The sequence below is a fragment of the Symphodus melops genome, assembly GCF_947650265.1.
Source record: "Symphodus melops genome assembly, chromosome: 8".
Classification (NCBI taxonomy): domain Eukaryota; kingdom Metazoa; phylum Chordata; class Actinopteri; order Labriformes; family Labridae; genus Symphodus; species Symphodus melops.
The window spans coordinates 796,684-816,683 of NC_136698.1; the positions used below are offsets into that span (position 1 = coordinate 796,684).

The 20,000-nt window shown below is 46.9% G+C and overlaps 2 protein-coding genes across 2 annotated transcripts in view; one reads left to right on the top strand and one right to left on the bottom strand.

Moving 5' to 3' along the window:
* The window catches only part of prrx1b (paired related homeobox 1b), a gene marked incomplete at its 3' end in the record, with an annotated part of 14,938 nt that extends 13,035 nt beyond the window's left edge, over nt 1–1,903 (top strand). Inside the window, exons 3-4 of the mRNA XM_079351063.1 lie at nt 965–1,013; nt 1,764–1,903. Of these exons, the coding sequence (XP_079207189.1) occupies nt 965–1,013; nt 1,764–1,903 (189 nt within the window). The remainder of the gene's footprint in view (nt 1–964; nt 1,014–1,763) is intronic.
* LOC306828523 (interferon-induced protein with tetratricopeptide repeats 1B-like) overlaps nt 1–20,000 on the bottom strand; it is a gene marked incomplete at its 5' end in the record, with an annotated part of 201,523 nt that overhangs the window by 131,401 nt on the left and 50,122 nt on the right. The gene's annotated exons all lie outside the window — the stretch shown is intronic.

Below are 20,000 nucleotides of genomic sequence, written 5' to 3' on the forward strand. Positions count from 1 at the left end.
TATGACATGTGGGAAATGCTGTGAAACAAAAACATGGGACTGGTCCTTTAAAGTCCTTCTGCAGGTCTGCATTGTATCGCCTTTAACTCAAACACGCAGTCCATTTTCTCCTCATCTCCTCATACAAAGCCCATGTTTAAGTTGCCTCCCAGCCTGCTGTCTGCGCGGCTCGTCTGCGTATACCATGACTCATCGCTTCATCCCTCAGTGGGCGAGTCAGAGGAGAACTTCAAAGAAGAGCCGCCTCCGTGCTCTGATGTCGAATCGGAGCAGGCGGCCAATAGGAGTTCGGCTCTCTGCCTCCACGCGCGCTCGCTGCAGGGGAAAATATCTCCTCACTGTGAAAACACAAAGCTCCATCGCTGAAGCTTTTCAAGGATGCGCTCCAGCCACTTAGAGTGTGTCGAAGAATACACCACGGTGAAATACAGAACACACGTCGTGTTATTTAAAAGTAAAGCAGCACAGATACACACTGATCTGTTTTCAGCTCAGGTTCCAACATTAAGCTTTTAAAGTCACATAACGCCGTCTTTTTATACCCTGTGAGTGACAGGTCACTTGTCGTCGGGTGAAATCCCTCGCTGCAGGTTGTGTGTATGTTTAGCCGACGTGCCACTCTGAGAGGTCTTTCATACTTGCATTCATTCAGGAGTTTCACCTCCAGCCGGACGCCTGGTATTTTAACAGCATCCGTTCATACAGTAACGTGTTGTATCAATCAATCAATCATTATTTGTATTGCACTGACAGGTGTTGTCATGCTTCCTCTTCGCTCAGGTGGAGGTCGGAGCAGGCTGTGCATGAATGAACTGGAGCATATTGAAGTGTTATATGTTTTTAAATATGAACTAAACTTAAGCCTGCTCTTTGTCAGGACTCCAAACGATGTTCATGCTGAAATAGTATTTAAACATTTGAGCATGTCTGTACGAATTCCAGGGAAGTCTTTTCCTGTGAGCAGATGAGTCATGAGAGCCAGATGTTTCACCTGAAGGTCCGGATCACACGAGGTAAAGTAGGCCTTTTATAAAAACGTTACAAACACGACGTTCACTGAGATGAGTTTCCTCCGTCTCTGCTTTAAATTCAAACTGTGGGAAAAGTGACACCACGTCAAATAAAGCTCAAATCACAGCGCTCGACTTTCAGACGGGAGACGGGAACAAATCATTTGTAATAAATAGCAGACACACAAACAAGTTCCTGTCTGAAAAAGTTTCCCCCTTTCTGACGGAGCAGATTCAAGTTTTTTGACCTTTCTTTGCCACCGTAGTTTTACGTTAAGTTTTTCTGACAGTGGAAGCGAATGTTGGTCCTCTCATGTTAACAGAGCTGTGGATTATTGAACCCAGGTTGTACCTCTGTGTGTGTGTGTGTGTGTGTGTGTGTGTGTGTGTGTGTGTGTGCGTGCGTGCGTCGCTCTCCACATTTGCGTCAGTTTAAAGTCGGCGGCTTTGGAAACTCGAACCTGCCAGAGCTGCGTTTGTAACTGTCAAACATCCTCGCTCTGCAGGCCTGAGGTTTCTAACAAAAAAAAAAAGAGAGAAAATATCAACCAATCAAAATGCTCCTTTCTCAAATGGCCTTTATTAGTCCACAGGAGAAATTGGAAGCACATGTCTGCCTATAAATGTGAATTCAAACCGACCGCAGAGACACTCAGATTGATAGAAGAAGGAGGAGGACTGCGTATAATTTCTGCCATTAAAACCTCAGGACAAATTAGGGTTGTTAATCTGTTATTTTGCCCTTGGTCTCAGTGTTCACTTCTAAAAAAGCCACACTCGCTATGAAAGGTCTGTCAGAGCTGGATTACTGTTACCCGAGCGTCAGTAATGGATCCTGTATGGATCCGTGTGGCACAGAGAGAAAGAGCGAACACATCGTGCAGCTGAAGTGAGCGTACGATCCAAACGACAGATTCCTCTTCACTCGCTTTATCTCCTCTGCACGACGTGTGCTCTCCTAGGTTTTGTTGTGCCGATTGAAAATAGGTCAGAATATTGTGTGTGTGTGTGTGTGTGTGTGTGTGTGTGTGTGTGTGTGTGTGTGTGTGTGTGTGGGTGAGTGTTCAACCCTCCAGCTCTCTGTGCAGCTCGTATCTGCAGCTCTGCACAGGAGACACAGGCTGCAGAGATGTTTCGTTAAATAAGAAAACACAGAAATGTCCTCTCACCTGACAGCTCAAACATTTAGCACCGAGACGTTTAATTCAGCGTCACATGACTCGAGCCGTCATGGTCGACTAATGCATGAAAGGATTAGTCAGACTTGTTGGACGATTTGTTGGTCCAGTAGAGTCAGAGAGAGACAGATTGTTAGTCTGATATTTACAGGAACAGCACAAACACTCAGTGCAGGAGACAGACTCTAGTGGACACTGGAGGAACTGCAGCTGTAAAGTTGGACATTTTAACATAGAGCTCTATGGAGACTGACTCACTGCAGGAGACAGACTCTAGTGGACACTGGAGGAACTGCAGCTGTAAAGTTGGACATTTTAACATAGAGCTCTATGGAGACTGACTCACTGCAGGAGACAGACTCTAGTGGACACTGGAGGAACTGCAGCTGTAAAGTTGGACATTTTAACATAGAGCTCTATGGAGACTGACTCACTGCAGGAGACAGACTCTAGTGGACACTGGAGGAACTGCAGCTGTAAAGTGGGACATTTTAACATAGAGCTCTATGGAGACTGACTCACTGCAGGAGACAGACTCTAGTGGACGCTGGAGGAACTGCAGCTGTAAAGTGGGACATTTTAACATAGAGCTCTATGGAGACTGACTCACTGCAGGAGACAGACTCTAGTGGACACTGGAGGAACTGCAGCTGTAAAGTGGGACATTTTAACATAGAGCTCTATGGAGACTGACTCACTGCAGGAGACAGACTCTAGTGGACACTGGAGGAACTGCAGCTGTAAAGTGGGACATTTTAACATAGAGCTCTATGGAGACTGACTCACTGCAGGAGACAGACTCTAGTGGACGCTGGAGGAACTGCAGCTGTAAAGTGGGACATTTTAACATAGAGCTCTATGGAGACTGACTCACTGCAGGAGACAGACTCTAGTGGACACTGGAGGAACTGGAGCTCAGACTCACTTCGAAGGAACAAGGCACTTAAAGGAAACAGCATCAGACTGCTCGTCGTGCTCGCCCTCACCCACAGCAGTTCACTGATATTGAAGTATGATGCACATTTCCTCCTCTGGGCTCGCTTGGCTCTCCCACTGAGAATAGATATTGATGCCAGGATGTCTGTCTGCGTCCCACACTGCAAAACATCCTCAGCTCAAGTCTTCACTTCCATTCAGAGCGAAAAACAAAAAACAAGTTACTGTCAGTTACATATTTGGATATTTTTTCAAAGTTTCAAATTCACGGTGACTGTGCACAGATTTAAAAATAAACAACCTCTTCAGTCATTGGCTGCCAGTTGGATGGATGGATGGATGGATGGATGGATGGATGGATGGATGGATGGATGGATGGATGAATGGATGAATGGATGGATGGATGGATGGATGGATGGATGGATGGATGGATGGATGGATGGATGGATGGATGGATGGATGGATGGATGGATGGATTGGTCCTGGTGGATGTTTTTAGACAGCAGCGTGCTCTGCCATCAGTGTGTGAATGATCTGGAATAATCTGACACAGATTCTCTTCTCTAGCATCCATAGAGAGTGTGAATGCACGCTCTCTGGTCTGAGTAGAGGACACGCTGAGCGCTGCAGGACGAAGCACAGACTGTGTTTTTTTACAGTGTATGAGGAGGACGAGCTGATGAGCCTTAATGGACGTGCTGATGGTCAGGAGTCACTTTTCACCGCAGCAGCACTCAGACGATCGATCAAGCAGATCAGCTTTCAGCTCAGCCAGCCAGCAGATGTGCACACACACACACACACACACACACACACACACACACACAATTAGGGATGACATATCCTGTTCTTCATCAAATTTGTTCTTAAATCTCTGGCGTGTGCGTGAACACAGACACACAGACGCGCTCATGCTTTGACCCAGACGTCTGAAACCGGAGATGATTTTCTCGTTCAGCCACACATTTAATCTGACTCTTTATTTCACAGACAGTGGATGGAGTCTCACCTTGAGTTTTTTAACTTCAATAACACGTCACTAAGCTGTGCAGCTCACCGTCAGCTTTCAGAAACCTTTGTGAGGGTTTTTACACGCGACAGGATCCCGAGTTCTCCAGGCAGCAACATCAGGACGTTTACACGAACACACAGGGACACTCATAATCATCGCAGTGTAATGAAACGTACCAAATCATTTCAATCAACTTCACATCTTGAGTCATATTTTTAACTTTAAGCTGTTTGTTTTTTTAATGAAGAAAGTCTGCAGGATTTAAAAACCGCAAATAGTCAGAATGTGTCGTCTGGGACTTTTATTTTTTTAAACCAAACAGAAATAAACACGGTTTGATTTTCACTAGAATCAAATCGACACCTGATTAAAAATCTGGACAAAACTTCTTCTTCAAAACTTCAAAAAGAAGTTTGTGTCAGAAATCGAGCTTTCTGCCAAAACGCCCGTCGTTTACATCTCGATTACATGAAGCACGTGTCGGCAGATCACTTTCTCTCCTTGTGAGTCCAGCAGCTGATGTTCACGCCGAGCTCCTTTCAAAATAAAAGTCATTACAGTTGAACTATTGGATGTATAATCAGCACTTCCATGTTTGTATATTTACAGGAAGCCTCATAAAGATGTCATCAGCACCCTGCAGCAGCTGTGGACTCTCACACTTGTGTGTGTGTGTTCACTCAGGCGGCGGCTCAGCGCTGCACTAGCGCCACCATCTGGAGAGAGTGCGTTTCCAGTTTGAGCTCCACGACGCTGTTAAATGATCCCAGCCGCGTGCAATAACTCGACACGCTCAGAGACCGACTCGATCACGGATGATAATTGTCCGGTTGAAGCGTTGCAGTAATCGAACACGCGCGCCCGCGCGGCGAGGATTAACGTCACACCTGACACATCTGTGTTTGAGTCCTGACGTCTTCCTGTCTCCTCTCGTTCCTCGAAAGTCTCCAGAAACGTCACAAAAATCTGAGCGAGAGAGAGCGAGGCGCCACACACACACAACCTCCGGTGGTTTCAGTGTGTGTGTGTGTGTGTGTGTGTGTGCGCTGTCCTCTCTTTGTGTTGTTCGGTGTGTTTAAAGCTCCATTGTGTGTGTTTTTGTTATTCAGGAGGAACGTATTATATTTCAACATCTGCCCCTCGTGGAGCCGCACATCATATGGAAACAGTTACAAAACAAAAGGCAGAAGAAGAAAAACAGTTTTTTGTTGTATGAATCGCTCGTCTTGTTCTTCTTCGTGGTCGGCCGGATCCTGAAAATTACCCCGACAGTAGAGTCAGCGTTGAACCACAGTCTGAGAAAGTGCTTCTGACCAATCACCTTCAGAGGAGAACATCCGGGGGAAGAAGATCCTGAAGTGACTGAAACCACAAGTCCTGCTCAGGGAGACACGAGACAGGAAGGACGTGAAAGACACGTGGGACAGAGTCTCTGCTAAAAACCGAACGAAAAGACGCTTGAGAGGAGAAATCATTTCAAAATGTCTCGTTAACCCTTTAGTGTAAAGGTGTTTTTTGGGGGCGGGGCTTATGCCTTTATTTAGAGACAGGACAGAGGAGAGTCGGAAATCAAGGAGGGATGTAGGAAATGAGCTGCATTCAGACCTAGGCCATCCACTTGGAGGACTTCAGCACCTGTACATAGTGTGTGTGTGCACCAACCAATAGGCTACCGACCTGGTGGCGTCCCCCGTGTGTCCCTGCAGGGGGCGCTGGAGTCCCATGGATGGCGGTCTCCGTGCTGGAAATGCTGTCTCAGGCTAACGTTGAGTCAAGCTAACGACAGGCTGAGAGCTGAGGCGGGTTTTAAGCCTCCTGACAAACCGTTACACGGCGCCCACCTGTCAATCAGCTCAGCTACACGCCTTATTGTGAATAACTCTGATCCTTCATCCAATCAGAACTGCTGAGTCATCAAAACATTCCCCCCCCGTACAGTGTGTGTGGATGGAGACATGAGCTAATCACACCTATTTGGTTTTTTGAAGCAGGCTGTAAACATGTTCATGTCTGCTGTAAAAACAGGCTGTTTGAATGGGTGTGTATGTGACTTCCTGTGCTGCTGCAGCCAGCCTCTAGTGGACACTCCAGGTACTGCAGCCAGCCTCTAGTGGACACTCCAGGAACTGCAGCCAGCCTCTAGTGGACACTCCAGGAACTGCAGCCAGCCTCTGGTGGACGCTCCAGGAACTGCAGGAGTTTACACTTTAGCATCAGTTTAATTTTGCAACAGCTGATGTTACCGTTACTTTAAAGAAGCGAGGAAGTTGAAAAGTTTGAGCTCCCCATCTCTGCTAAATTTTGCGGCGCAGTTAACGCCAACTCAGCGGACGCTCATTCTCTTTAGCTTCTCTTTGAGCGTGCGTGACTGTGTTCATGAATTAGACTCTTTTTGACACAAGCTGCTCGACTGCATAAAGGCTCATTTAAAGGTTTTTGACGTCTGACCTTCTGTCTGTCTCCTGCGGCTAACAGAGGTCGTCTCATGGTGAGGTAGCAAGCTACGCTATGCTACAACCTTCATGAGCAGCAGAAGGTTTTGCTCTGTGAATCTTTATTTTGACTTGATCTCTTCCCTGCAGAGAGATCGTTTCACATGGATCACCGTCGGAATAAAATCCAGACTCCTGACCCCGCTGAGGCGTTCACCTGAAACAGTTTTGGAAAAAGCACTTTAAGACCAAAAAACATTTCGAAGGCCAAAACACACAGAGGACGTAAAAATTAAAGGTGGACTCTGCCGGCTTTCCTTGGAAGGATGACGAGTTGGAGAGATTGAAGGTTATCCTCCCAAGCGCCAAACACAACGCCCCTCTATCACAAACACCTCCTCGTTACAGAGGAAATTGAATGTGGGCTTTTACAAGGCTCCTCTCGTATCTTTGTAGTCTCTCTGCTCTGATTGTTAGTAGGTGTGTTTCCCATCAGCCGGCTGCTTGTTGTAGCTTATTACTGATGCTCTGACTGATGGTCTCCATTTGTTTTTGTTTTATAGAGTCTCTCTGCGGCCCGCTAAAAAGGCCAGATCTGTGTGTAATCAAAACCGAAGACTCTTCTCCACCCACGTCTCGCTCTCTTTTCTGCTTTGCTCCCACAGATACTTTGTGCATTAAATCTCTCTCTCTCTCTCTCTCTCTCTCTCTCTCTCTCTCTCTCTCTCTCTCTCTCGCTCGCTCTCTGTTGAGATCGCTTATAAAAGGTTGTGAAAGAGCGACATGTGCAGAGCAGGCCTCTCTTCCCTCCTCACATACCAGAGAGCGCTCAGACACTTGCCAGAGGAAAGGGAGGAAAAAATGTTTGTTTGAAAAAAAAAAAAAGAAAAGAAAAAAAAAATCCCGGCTCTTTACGCACCCATGTGTCATCATTTATTTCCACTGCAGGGTTCCTGGAATCAGCGTTCAGACCAGGGTGTTGAAACTGCAGTTTCTCTGCTGTGCTTCAGGGACAGGTGCTTTTTGGTAGAACCCAGCTGACTTATTGGTGATTGAGGGAGAATAGAAATGGAATAATTGTCAACAGTCAAACCAGGAGCAGCGAGAGAAACTCCTGATTTTCATCGTCCTTCTTGTCTGTTTCTCTTTATCGCTCGTCTCACGTTCAGACGCTGTAAAAAGTTTTCTCTGGATTTCAGTCGCTTCTTAGCGGCTCCTCTCCGTCTGTGATCCTTCTGCACGGCCTTTCAGCGTCTTTTCAAGCTTGATCAGTTGTCGTACAGCCTCGATCTCCCGTCCAACATGACTCTGTAATGAAAAGCAGAGAATTTATTTCACTGTCAAGCGTTGTGTGGGATTCAGAAACTCGTCTTCCTGTTTTGGCCTGGGAGCCTCATAACTCTAAGCCAGAGCTTTATCTGACCCTCTCCCTCCATGCCGTGGACCAAATCTGCTTTCCTCCGCTGCAGAAAGTAGTCCCTCTCCAATGTGCTTTGAATGTGACCCTCGTCACAGAACAGGAAGGAAGCTGAGGAAGTCGTAGGAGAAGCTCGAGCGTGTTTCTGTCGCCCTCTGCTGTCGCTCGTCAGTAAAGATGGCAGCCTGTTGGCGGCCTGTTGTGTTGCACTCCTGCAGCGCTCTCTAATCACTTCTGGCACATTGATAGAACACAACGTGCTCTGATTTTATGATGCACCAAGCTCTGTAAAAATATCCCCCCCCCAAGCAAGCTGAACCTTCTTCAAATACTCCAGAAAGAAGTTTAAATGAGTCCGAGACATCTGACTAATCATCATGTTTTATAACTTCACGTGTCTGTGACAGTAACCTGTGATTTTATAACTCTCTGCTTTAACAGCTCAGACCTGAGCGCCCTCTCCAGCCTGTGAAAATATTTCCTCCCTGCAGTGAAACTTTAGAATTGACCCATCAAAACTAAAGAGCTGCTCGCTGACGTCGCCCCCGCTGGGTGACTGTGAGCCGAGCTGGACTTCCTTCAGAATCCTCCGACACGACCTCCGTCTAACATGTGTGAAGCACATGAGGACGGAGCGAGTGAAAACTTCTCCCTGAGGGGGAGCAGAGCTCGTGGAGGCCGTGGATGATGTTAAAGATAAAACACAGACTGGAACTCGATGTGTGTGCTCTAGTTTTACATATTTGTAGAAAACCGTGCAAGGAGCGGGAGCGTGGGGTACAAACGCTCGCACACGCAGGTCGAGTGACTGCCCAATCAATCAAATATTCCCTCTTTAATATTCTTAAAGTAGGGATGCAGGGCGCAGATGGCCTAGCGGTGAGGTCACGCCCCCATGTACTGAGGCTGTAGTCCTCCAAGCGGGCGGCCCAGGTTCAAGTCCGACCTGTGGCTCTTCTCCCGCATGCTCTGTCACGACTTCCTGCTCTATCCACTGTCCAATCAAATACAGGCATGCAGCCTAAATTTCAAAATAAAACACTTCATAGTGACTCACTTTATTAACATTATGTCAAAACAGGCACCGACAAATCCCCCAATCAACCAATTATCATCAGAGAGACACATTTTTCTCTTTATTCACACATGATCTTGTAGTTCTTCCTGTGATCTTGTAGTTCTCTGTGATCTTGTAGTTCTCTGTGATCTTGTAGTTCTTCCTGTGATCTTGTAGTTCTCTGTGATCTTGTAGTTCTTCCTGTGATCTTGTAGTTCTCCTGTGATCGTGTAGTTCTTCCTGTGATCTTGTAGTTCTTCTGTGATCTTGTAGTTCTCCTGTGATCGTGTAGTTCTTCCTGTGATCTTGTAGTTCTTCCTGTGATCTTGTAGTTCTCTGTGATCTTGTAGTTCTTCCTGTGATCTTGTAGTTCTCTGTGATCTTGTAGTTCTCTGTGATCTTGTAGTTCTTCCTGTGATCTTGTAGTTCTTCCTGTGATCTTGTAGTTCTCCCATGATCTTGTAGTTCTTCCTGTGATCTTGTAGTTCTCCTGTGATCTTGTAGTTCTTCCTGTGATCATGTAGTTCTCTGTGATCTTGTAGTTCTTCCTGTGATCTTGTAGTTCTTCCTGTGATCTTGTAGTTCTTCCTGTGATCTTGTAGTTCTCTTGTGGTCTTGTAGTTCTCTGTGATCTTGTAGTTCTTCCTGTGATCTTGTAGTTCTTCCTGTGATCTTGTAGTTCTCTGTGATCTTGTAGTTCTTCCTGTGATCTTGTAGTTCTTCCTGTGATCTTGTAGTTCTGTGATCTTGTAGTTCTTCTGTGATGTGTAAAGCTGACCATGGCTCACGGTCCAGAAACGGATGCAGTGGAGCAGGTTGCATGCCGTCAGAGTATTCGTGGATTCTCTTCTGGACAGTCAGAGTGATAAAGCAGTGTGCTTCTGTTTCTTTATCAGGAGACAGGTTCATCCTCGAGTTAAACTTTAATCCTCTGACTCCATGAAGTCCTCTCATTGGCTTGTTCGCTCCAAGCCTGAAACTTGTGTCTGCAAATATTAGTGGTAGAAAACGAGACAACATTAGAAGTCAACCGAGACAGGAACATGTCAGTAAAGCGAGGTGTTTGGTGAAGAGGTGCAGGATGTGAGAGGGGTTTACAAAGTCCTGATACGCTCTCAGTCCTGGTTCTGGAAAGGGTTTTTTCTTCTTCTTTTGCGGTGAGCGAGTTAAACGAGGGAAAATGATTGTGGAGGATTTCAGGCTGTGGAAAGTTGACCTTGCGGAGATAGCGGCTCCCTGCAGGGCACGCAGGATTGGCAGCTGACTAACAAACCCAGAAGGCTGAATGTGGCCTGGCTCGGATCAGCCCGGCTCAGCCCGCGCCAGCCCGTGTTGAGTAATGCTGTTAGTAAATACCGGGCCAATTACTGCTAACGAGGGCCTGATTGGAACCAGATGAACATTTATTGAATTTGTCAGAGAAAGGTAGAGTGGAGATAGCTAATGAAGTGCAGCTGGCAGTGCCACGGTGTTTTCCCTGTTTGTGGTTTGATCCCCGCGTCACTTAAAGAACTAAAGACGGAGTGAAGAGAGAGAAAGGTCAAGTTCAGCTAATCAATCAAAACGTCTCTGAAACATCTCACAGCTACAGAGCGATGATGATGTGCTCGAGCTAATGATGCTGTCTCCATGCTTCACTCGAAGACGGGCCGACACTGCACGACAGCTGGACACAACACACACACACACACACACACACACACACACACACACACACATATATATCTTCTGCATGTTTCTCAAACGTACCTTAGCACATTAGCACCGTGCACATCGTCATCATCTTCTTCTTCTTCTTCTTTTTCTTGCACGACTTCATAAATCCTCCACGTTAGAGGAGCGACATGTAGCTCTGACTGTGTAACTAAACATGCTAAAGTAACATGATCCCTTCATTGACTCTTTACACTATAATGGACGCCACGGTGATGTCAGGTCACCTTTTAAAAACGACATTTCGGTGGCTTGTTTTTTAGACCCTCGAGCGACACATGTGGATGAGAGGGGGCGGAGCTAAAGAGAGGCTAACGTGATCAGGGTCTCGTTCACATGTTAAATCCAGAGGTGCAGCTCCTGAACTCTGGAATAATCGTCCTCATAACGTCCGCTAGCTTCTTATTCTCTGCAGGATCTGAACACACTCTGTGTGCGTCTGTCTCGTGTTGTGTTTGCAAAGGAGCCATGTTGGACTTTAATGTTTGCCACATCAGATTGTGGATCGATGTGCTTGTGACACCTCCTGCTGTGAGGCTGGACGTCCAAAGAGGACAGATTTGAAATGAAGACGGGCCTCTCAGTCTGACCGCTGAACTCAACACCCGAGGGCTGCGTGTGAACGCCACCCCGACGCCCTCCTTCATTCCTGCATCTCGCTTTCCTCTGTCCCTCCGTCCTCTCTCTCCTCCTGCCTCCATCACGTCATTCAGCCCTCCTCCCCCCCCCCCCCCCCCCCCCCTCTGCCTCTTTGTCTCATTATGGTCGCTCCTCATCCTGCCAGCTGATGGTTCAGTGCAGCGAGGCCCTTCGGCGCCGCTCTGTGTCCCTTTGATTTCCGTCCACAGACAGCAGAAAGGAGGGCACACGTCCAGAGTACACAGAGCGTGCACACACACTCAGCGCACGCATGGGCGACTGTGCACACACACCGACTGTACTCGCTTCACGTCTATTATCGGCCAACACAAATATCCATGAAGTCAGTGGTGCACACGTCGATGCTCAGCCATGTGGACGCTCACTGGTCATTCCCTCACGACCATCTTGCTCTTTACAGTGTGTGTGTGTGTGTGTGTGTGTGTGTGTGTGTAGCCTCAAACCTCACAAAGCAAAAATCATTGAGAAACAAAAGGAGAGAGTCCAGCTGCTAATTATCAGCCATGTGTTTCAGTAATCACAGGCTGACGCTGAGTGCGTGCTCTGGTTCCCTGGATGCATGACCTTCATTAGTTAAAGACATTACGCTGTGTACTTTGCTAAATAGGAAGGTGTGTTTCGTGTTTCCTCTGGCTGCTGTCAGATGCAGTTTGGAAACCTAAAAACATCCCGCTGGTTAAAGTGAAACAAAAATAAGCAGAGTGCAGAAATCATTTGTGTAACGCAAGGTTGTGTCAAAGTGTTTTAAAGCCGTACGCTCTCCGTTGTTGTAATGATTTAAAGTGTTACAGCTTTAACCGTGCTGCATCTGTTTCCTGTGGACGGTGCATCGTAGAGGAATGTGTCCTCTCCAAGCTGCACTCAACCTTCCTGCACACGGTTTGGATTGCGGGAATATGTTGGCAACATTTCGGCGCTCGAACAGATTTACGACTTTTCGACAGCGTGCAGGAGTTTGATTGTAAGCTTTGGTTTGTTTAGAAAAATGGAATTAACTTTTAATGCGGTGCATAGCACTCTAAATCAGAGAGAGAGAGAGAGAGAGAGAGAGTGGCCACAGGCTGGACTTGAACCTTGGACCACATTGGGCGTACAAACCAAGCAGCCAGTGCCTCTTAAACGTCAGCTGTTGCACCTGAGATATTTCACATCGCGTTATGCACATATTGCTTTCTTTTGTTCGCTCTCTGAAATCCTGCTAAATATACGGCAGGATGCAAAAGACTCAATTTAGCAGGATGTTGGCGCCCTTCTCCTGCAGAACGCCACCTTTACTTCCTGTTTGATGTCTGTCACAGAGACGGGGAGAGGACTCAGATTCAGCAGCTTCCTCAGAATAACGCAGTGTTTCTCCGTGAGTCCTGACCTACATGCACTCACAGCTTCCTCTGTAACACCGCCCTCTGTTGGTGCAGTGTCGTACTGCAGGTTCAGTGTAGTCACATCGATTATAGGAGCTTAAGGACATGTTATTGACGTGTTCCTCCCTGTCATTACAGTAATGATAGAGGGTGTGTGTCGTCTGCACACACACACACACACACACACATCCATCAGGTCCTTACAGTCGTGCTCTGCTCGTCAGCTGGGCTTCATTCATAAAACGTGGCTCCGCCGGCAGCGTTTCCTCTGCTTTCTATTTGAGGAAAAAAGACTGACTTTGTTCTGTTTGTTTTCTCAGATCTCTCTCTCTCACTCTCTCTCTCTCTCTCTCTCTCTCTCTCTCTCTCTCTCTCTCTCTCTCTCTCTCTCTCTCTCCACGTACGGCACAGATGAATCCAAGCGGAGAGCCAGAGACTCGGGGATAGATTGGGTTACACCGCTTCCCGGAGACAAAAAGTGGCCTGTGCGGGAGAGTCGGCCATGACAGTTGGCAGTCGGTTGGGTTAAGAGCGAACCTGATACCATAATTTAGATCTGCCATAAACACACAGAAATGAGTCACAGACGCTCTCTCCCTCTGAAATCAAACCATGGGAAAACCGGGAAACACAGAATGCACGCTGTTCTGATCAGACGTAACGTGTTTATCATTGCTTACACAAACTGATGGGAGGAATGTGCGTGGCCTCGCTCCTGCTGCCTGCAGAGACTCTGGGAGCAGGTATTAGTTTCTGCTCTCGGTAATGACTCCGTGTTTAGACGTGCAGACTGTGCCAACTCGCCCTCGTTTTCTTGTTGTCTCTGCGGCTTAGCGTGCACGTCGATCTGAAGATAAATGAATCGTCAGAATCGGCGTTTTTTTTTTTTTAAACTTTGTGCGTCTGCATGCGTTGTTGATGTGGAGTGTGTTTGTGTGTGTGTGTGTGTTGATGTCTCCTGATTGTCTCTGGCATGGCCGCCGAGCGAGCGGAGGTTTGTGGAAGATTAGCTTAGCAGGATGGTTTCCTGTCCGATCTGCAGAAATCAAGACTTTCCATTCCAAAGGCCAGCAGTCAGCAAACACAGGCAGCTCCTGAGAGATGTTTGCACTCTAAATATTTAGAGGCTGAGGAGCAGCCAACACCGGGGCCAAGCTGAACCCAGAGGTGTCTTAAAGGGAGACACAGGACTTTTAATATGTGGAACCTTTTCATAATGACATAATCTGAGCTCTCACTGACAGGTTGGGAAGTTTTGCCTGCAGCTGTGAAACAGGCGAAAACCACAGTGAGAGCAGAATGAGACGAACAAACTGTTGCATGTTCACGGGCTTCATCTTAAACATCATGTTTTTCTGTCAGTGAGCAAGAGGAACACATCACGAGGATGCTCAAACACCTGCTAGCTAAATCAACTCAAAGCCTCTCTGAAGCTTTTTTACGTGTCATCGTGTTACTGTCTTTGGTTTTTAACACCATATTAGTTCGGCACATTAAACGGCCTGATCAGAGCAGAGATAGACGTGTCACTGTGTTTGTGCACGGTCACACGCCTGCTCTTCTTCATGCAGCGCGCCGGCTTTCAGAAAGAAACATGTCTGCTGCTTCTGAGTGAATGAAAATGGAAACATGGCGCTCGTTTCTGATCGGGTCAGTGATCGAAGGCTCGTTTTATCCAACAAGCTCTCCGTCTCTCCTGAGAGAGAGAGAGAGAGAGAGAGAGAGAGAGAGAGAGAGAGAGAGAGGGACCAGGATGGAGAAAACTCAATCAGACGTCTTTGTGATGGACGATGTGGTCGTTCAGATGTCTCTGATGCTGCGTGATGTCATCGTCTTTGTGAAGACTTCCCCGAGTCCTCCCGTCATCGATCTGTGCAGACACCAGGTGATCCTCTCCTTTAATCACCTCTGTGTTCGGAGCAGCAGGGACTTGTTGAAGTGTTTCACATGTCAGATGGTGGAAACTCCGGCTGACACCTGGAGCACCTTCACGACTGACGATGTGTTTGTGTGCAGTTGTGTTAAATCTTCATCTCACGAGCAGGCGACTGACGGAGGAACAATAATCTCCTCCTCACGTTGACCATCTGCGTGCCAGCTCCTCTGATCTGTGATTCTTGTTTTTTTGTGTGTTTGGGATCCAAAGCTGTTCCTCCGACTGCTCGCAGAATAACTGTTGAAAAGATTTCACTGGCAGCAAAGAGAAGCCGTAAATCTTCAGACTGGAGAAAAAAAAAGAGTGTTTAACATTTTGTTCTTGATTAACGACTCGGATGACGAAGTGATTGTCAAACTGTTGTTTTGTTGAGCGGTCCGGGAAGCTCGCTGCAGGATCACTCCTCCTCCTCCTCCTCCTCCTTCTTCTTCTTCTTTGCTTTCTTCTTCACGTCTCTTCTCCATCTTCTTATTTTCATCTTCTACGTCTTCTCCTTCTTTGTATCTTCGCTTTCCTTCTGTCGTCTTAAATCTTCGTTATCTTCATCTTCTCTCCTGCACATTTAAAACTGTGAGACCGAGAAGCGTCAAGCTTTGCTCGACTTCACCGTCGCTGTTCACACATGAACTCTGCTTCCATTTTTAAATATCTTAAATCCCCTTTTTTTCCATCATGTCCTCTTGGACTGTTGACGGTTTGGTTAAAGTCGGGATCAGCTCCAGACTGACACAAAACGCCCGCCTGTCTGAACCCTGATCACCACCACTCTTTAGTCTATTCACATGTTGAAGCAGCTCAAACATGGAGGAGGCTTCTTCTCCTCTCTCTGCTTTTATCTGGAGTGTGTCGCTCCCCGGCCCCTCGGTGCCTGGATGAGGTCATTTCCTGTCGGCGCTCACACCTCTCTGAATGAAGGAGGGATGGAGGAGAGATGGAGAGTGTTTGGTGTCTGATCTGCATCCAGAAAAAAGCTGTTTGTTGGCTCGTGTTTCAGATATTTCTGCGCCCTCGCCTTCGCTCTTGATGCAATTAATAATCCGATACACGGACGGGGGGGAGATGTCAGCGCGCCTGCAGACTCCCCCACATCACACGTACACAAATATGTAAATGTAGACACTCAATATCCCTGGAAGTCAACCACAAACCTTCATTTATTCTTCTTGGACGTTGCACGCAGGCTGCAGTGAGCGGGCGTAGTTGCAGGTTTCCTGCCGGGACTCAAACACATCAGCAGGAGGAGCAGCAGCTGTGTGTGAGCCGCAGGAGCTGCTCCCCCCCTCCCTCTCTCTGGGAGTATCAGCCTGCATCATCAACCCGCACCCCCGGGCTCCACGCCATCCGTCACGGCCTGCTCTCACTTCCGGGGGTCAGGTGTCTCAGACAGCCGGGGTCCAGAGGGGAAGTGGTGCAGGAACATGAGTCAGATCAGGCTTTTAAAGTCCTGTAAAAGCAGAAGTCTCTGGCATGATTTCACCTGCAGAGTGCGATCGTTATGCATCCAGTGAAGGCGCTCAAATCAAGTCTTTATGGATGGGTCCTCTCGGGGATCGGCCCCAGACGGCCTGTCAGTCAGGGAGCAGGGATGAAAGACCCAGAGTGGCCTGAATCATCAGAAACAGGAGCTCAGCTGTGGTTTAACGGGATGTTAACTCTGTGACCTCGCCGCCTCCGACTCTTCAGTCAGGAATAGAAAAGTGCGGTTTTCCCAGCAGACGAAGAAGTGACTCCTCGTCATATTTAGCAATGACTGTTACTTTTTAAAAGCAGGTGTTTTTTAGATTCATTTGTCAGACTCAGCTGATGCTGCTCGGGTTGGCCTTCTTCAGAACGAGACGGGCCTTTGCTTATTTAGAAAAAAAATCAAAGCTGGTTCACAGCCGATAGATGGGAAATACTTTTTATTATGAATTATACAAGAACATATTTAAGTTGTATTTTTAAAATGAGGATATCCACAAACAAATTCACTTTTAAAGCACGTTGATGTTGCTTTTGTAAAACAGCATGCCGACCTGCAGCACAGCCGGTCGGATACATGTTGAAGTTCATCTTTCATTCTTTCTCCTTTTCTGTAAACTAATCGACACTGAACGCATCAGTGTTGATCTCTAACTTAGAGCTGCCTTTATTTGTGAGATGTTTTTATTTTTACGACTTGCAGAAAATAGTCTCAGGGTTTTTTTAAACTTTTTGAGTTCCTCCGACAACAAACTGAAAACCTTTGTATCTTTGTACCCGTCTCACAGAGCTGAACACTTACAGTTACAGATGAGTGAGGTGCAGGAGAAGTCGGATCCCTGAAAGCTTCCGGACTCTGTTTTCCGTATGAAAACAGAACTCCTGTTTGTGAACGTGTTGCAGAGCAGTCGTTGGCTCAGGCTGCTCGCTCGCCCTCGCTGTGGAGCGGAGGTGAACGATCCACTTCTGCAGACTGGATCTGTTTCTAAAGGCCTGGACTCAGCGTGTGTCTGTGTGCCGTTAAACACACTCGGATCCTGTTTCGCTTCATGCCTCTTGTTCTTTTGGCATCATTAAAGTCAAACAATGGCGCCCGGGGTAAATAGCCATGGAAACGCAGAAAAATCTGCAGCTAAACACGGAGGGCGGCCAAGGTTTTCAAAGCTGTGTGAGCGACTGTTTCCCATGAAGATGCCGCAGCCAGCATGCAGAACTCCACTTGACCTTTTCTTTATTAACCTCGTACACTTCAGTCTTTGCTGAGGACGTTGATTTGCTTAAGTAAACCGGACTGTATGTGTTGATTTGTTGGAAGACATTCGTCACATTCGGGTGTTTTTCTGTTGGTTCTGTCCGACTGGAGACTCCCTTATCTTTAATCCGGATCAGGCTGCCTCCGACAGAAAACCTGCAGGATTGACTGAGAGTGTGCACAAATCAGATGTGACATACTTTTAACAACATGGAAGGGACTGTAAAGCGTTTGTTCCAGGACAGTCGATCGTCCTCCATATTTCTTTTCCCGCCCTGAAGTCGGGTCAGATCATCAGATCTGTGCGGGGTCAAACCTGCCGGTCGCCACTGTGACATCATTAACCCAACGTTTGGAGGATTAGAACAATGTAGTGCAAGTGTGCAAGTGTACCGTCCTTGCGATGAGTTGCCGTTCTTCAAAGCTAGACAGTTAGCTAGCAAGCGCTAGTCCTTCAAAAAGTAAAAGTTGTAACTTTTCTCATGATTTATTGAAGAATTCACAAAACTCTGTCCTTTTGTCTTTCTGTCTTTCTTACCTGTAAACAAAAGCACACTAACTGACAGATAAACAGGACACTACATGTAGCAACAACTAGCTAGCCAAACATGCTTAGTCATGCTGCTAGCTTGCTGCTCTGCTATCTATTAATGTGTTGAATCAAATAATCTCAATCAACAGCTTAAAAACACACAAAAAGATTATTACGGACATGAAGTGTCCAAGTTAACAAAGTCGTCGATCATTTTTGGAGGAGGTGAAACGACTGCTGTCGACTCTCCACGGCGCTAAAATGACCTCGTGCTAAATTACCAGCTCACGTGTTCATACTGCTCAGTTCACTAAAACAACCAGGAGGGGGCGGCGTGAAACTCAAACAATAACAAATGTTTTTCACAAAGGACGTAACACGAAGCTCGGCTCAACACGTCCAGACTCCAAACATAACGCACAGGAAGTGATATCCGTCCTTTCACAGTAAAATAAGAACATAAGAAGCAGGCTAATCTGACGTGGGCTATAATAAACGATGTTACAGAGTCTGTCTCCTTCTCTTTCTGTCCACGTCTGTAATTAGCTCCTGGGGATATTTTGAGTGGCTCTCTTGATGATTTAATTAGGTTTACAAATTATAATTTTTAACCGTCGCGTCTACGTCGAGCCGTGGCAGCACAATAAACACAATCAGACGTTCCCCCTGCAGAACTGCATTAGAGGTTTGGCAGCGCCGGAGAGCGGGGCTGGAAAATGTCGAGCTAGCTGGCATCAAGCGGCTCCTGTTACCGGTAAAGAGGGAAAACTCCCAGAGCTCTGCCAATCCCAAAACACACACACACACACACACACTCACACACACACACACACACACACACACACACACACACACACACACACATGCAAACTCCAAATTACAGTCCTGCCCCCTGCTGAAGAGGTTGAAGATGTAGCTGTAGGTTGAGTTTTTTTCTTTGTTGTTTTTTTTTTTTTTTTTTTTTTTTTTTTTAGCACACTGTTATGACTGCCTCCCGTCGCGTGTGTGTGACAACAAAACATCGTCATCTTGTGGTGCATGCAAATGGACAGGAATGGGAACAGGTCGTCTTCTCATTCCCGAATGTTTCTGCTTTGAAGACGAACGGCCTGATGTGATGCCGGTTGTTAGAACGCCGCTCTTTGACCTTGACGCTGTCGTGGTTATGTCCTTAGCGGTTCTCAAGGGAACAAAACAGGTGACGTGAGAACTCAACAACAATGAAAATATAACAATGAGTTCATTTTTATTCATGTAGATATTTGACTGCACCTCCTTCAGACTTGTTTATTTCACGTGAAGCCCGCCCTCGCTGACCGTTAGCTCCACCGCCATGTTGGAGAGCGGCGGCCTCAGGTGCCCTGAAGATCATGTTTGCATTTTCTCTGTGTGAAGCCAAATGTTCAGGGATGTTAACTCTGATTTCTAATTCTAATAAATGCTCCTCGGTTGCTTCGACATAATCACCGCACATTTCGGGGATTAAGTCCGAGCATCCCGCGCCTGGAAAAAAAATAAACACACAGTCCTAATTGTGCTGCTTTTTTCCCTTCTCTTAGATTGGATTATGATCTAAGGCTGGAAAAGTCGTGCAGCATTAGGATGATTTCATTTCACGGGCGCGTCGTGTTGAAATACTTTCAGTCTTCTCTCGCTGACCTCTGGATGAGACGCGGCGGTCACCGTCTCTCCTCCAACGCCTGTCGACTCAGAGCTGTTGATGCACTTGTGACTAACTCCTTCGATTAGCTTTTTCGCCAAAAACCTCTCACTGTGTGTGTGTGTGCGTGTGTGTGCGTGTGTGTGTGTGTGTGTGTGTGTGTGTGTGTCCGATTCAATCCTCGATCAGCTCTCACAACATGTGTGCAAATATCCAGCGCTCTCATCTGGTTTGATTTTAGCATGATTGCGGTTCTGTGTGTTCAAACTCTGTCACATTGAGGTTGTTAAATGTTGTCATCATTAATATATTTTTGGGACGTTCTCCTGATTATCACTTATTGACAAATAGCTCTGGCTGATGTTCGCCGACGTCGGCCAGTT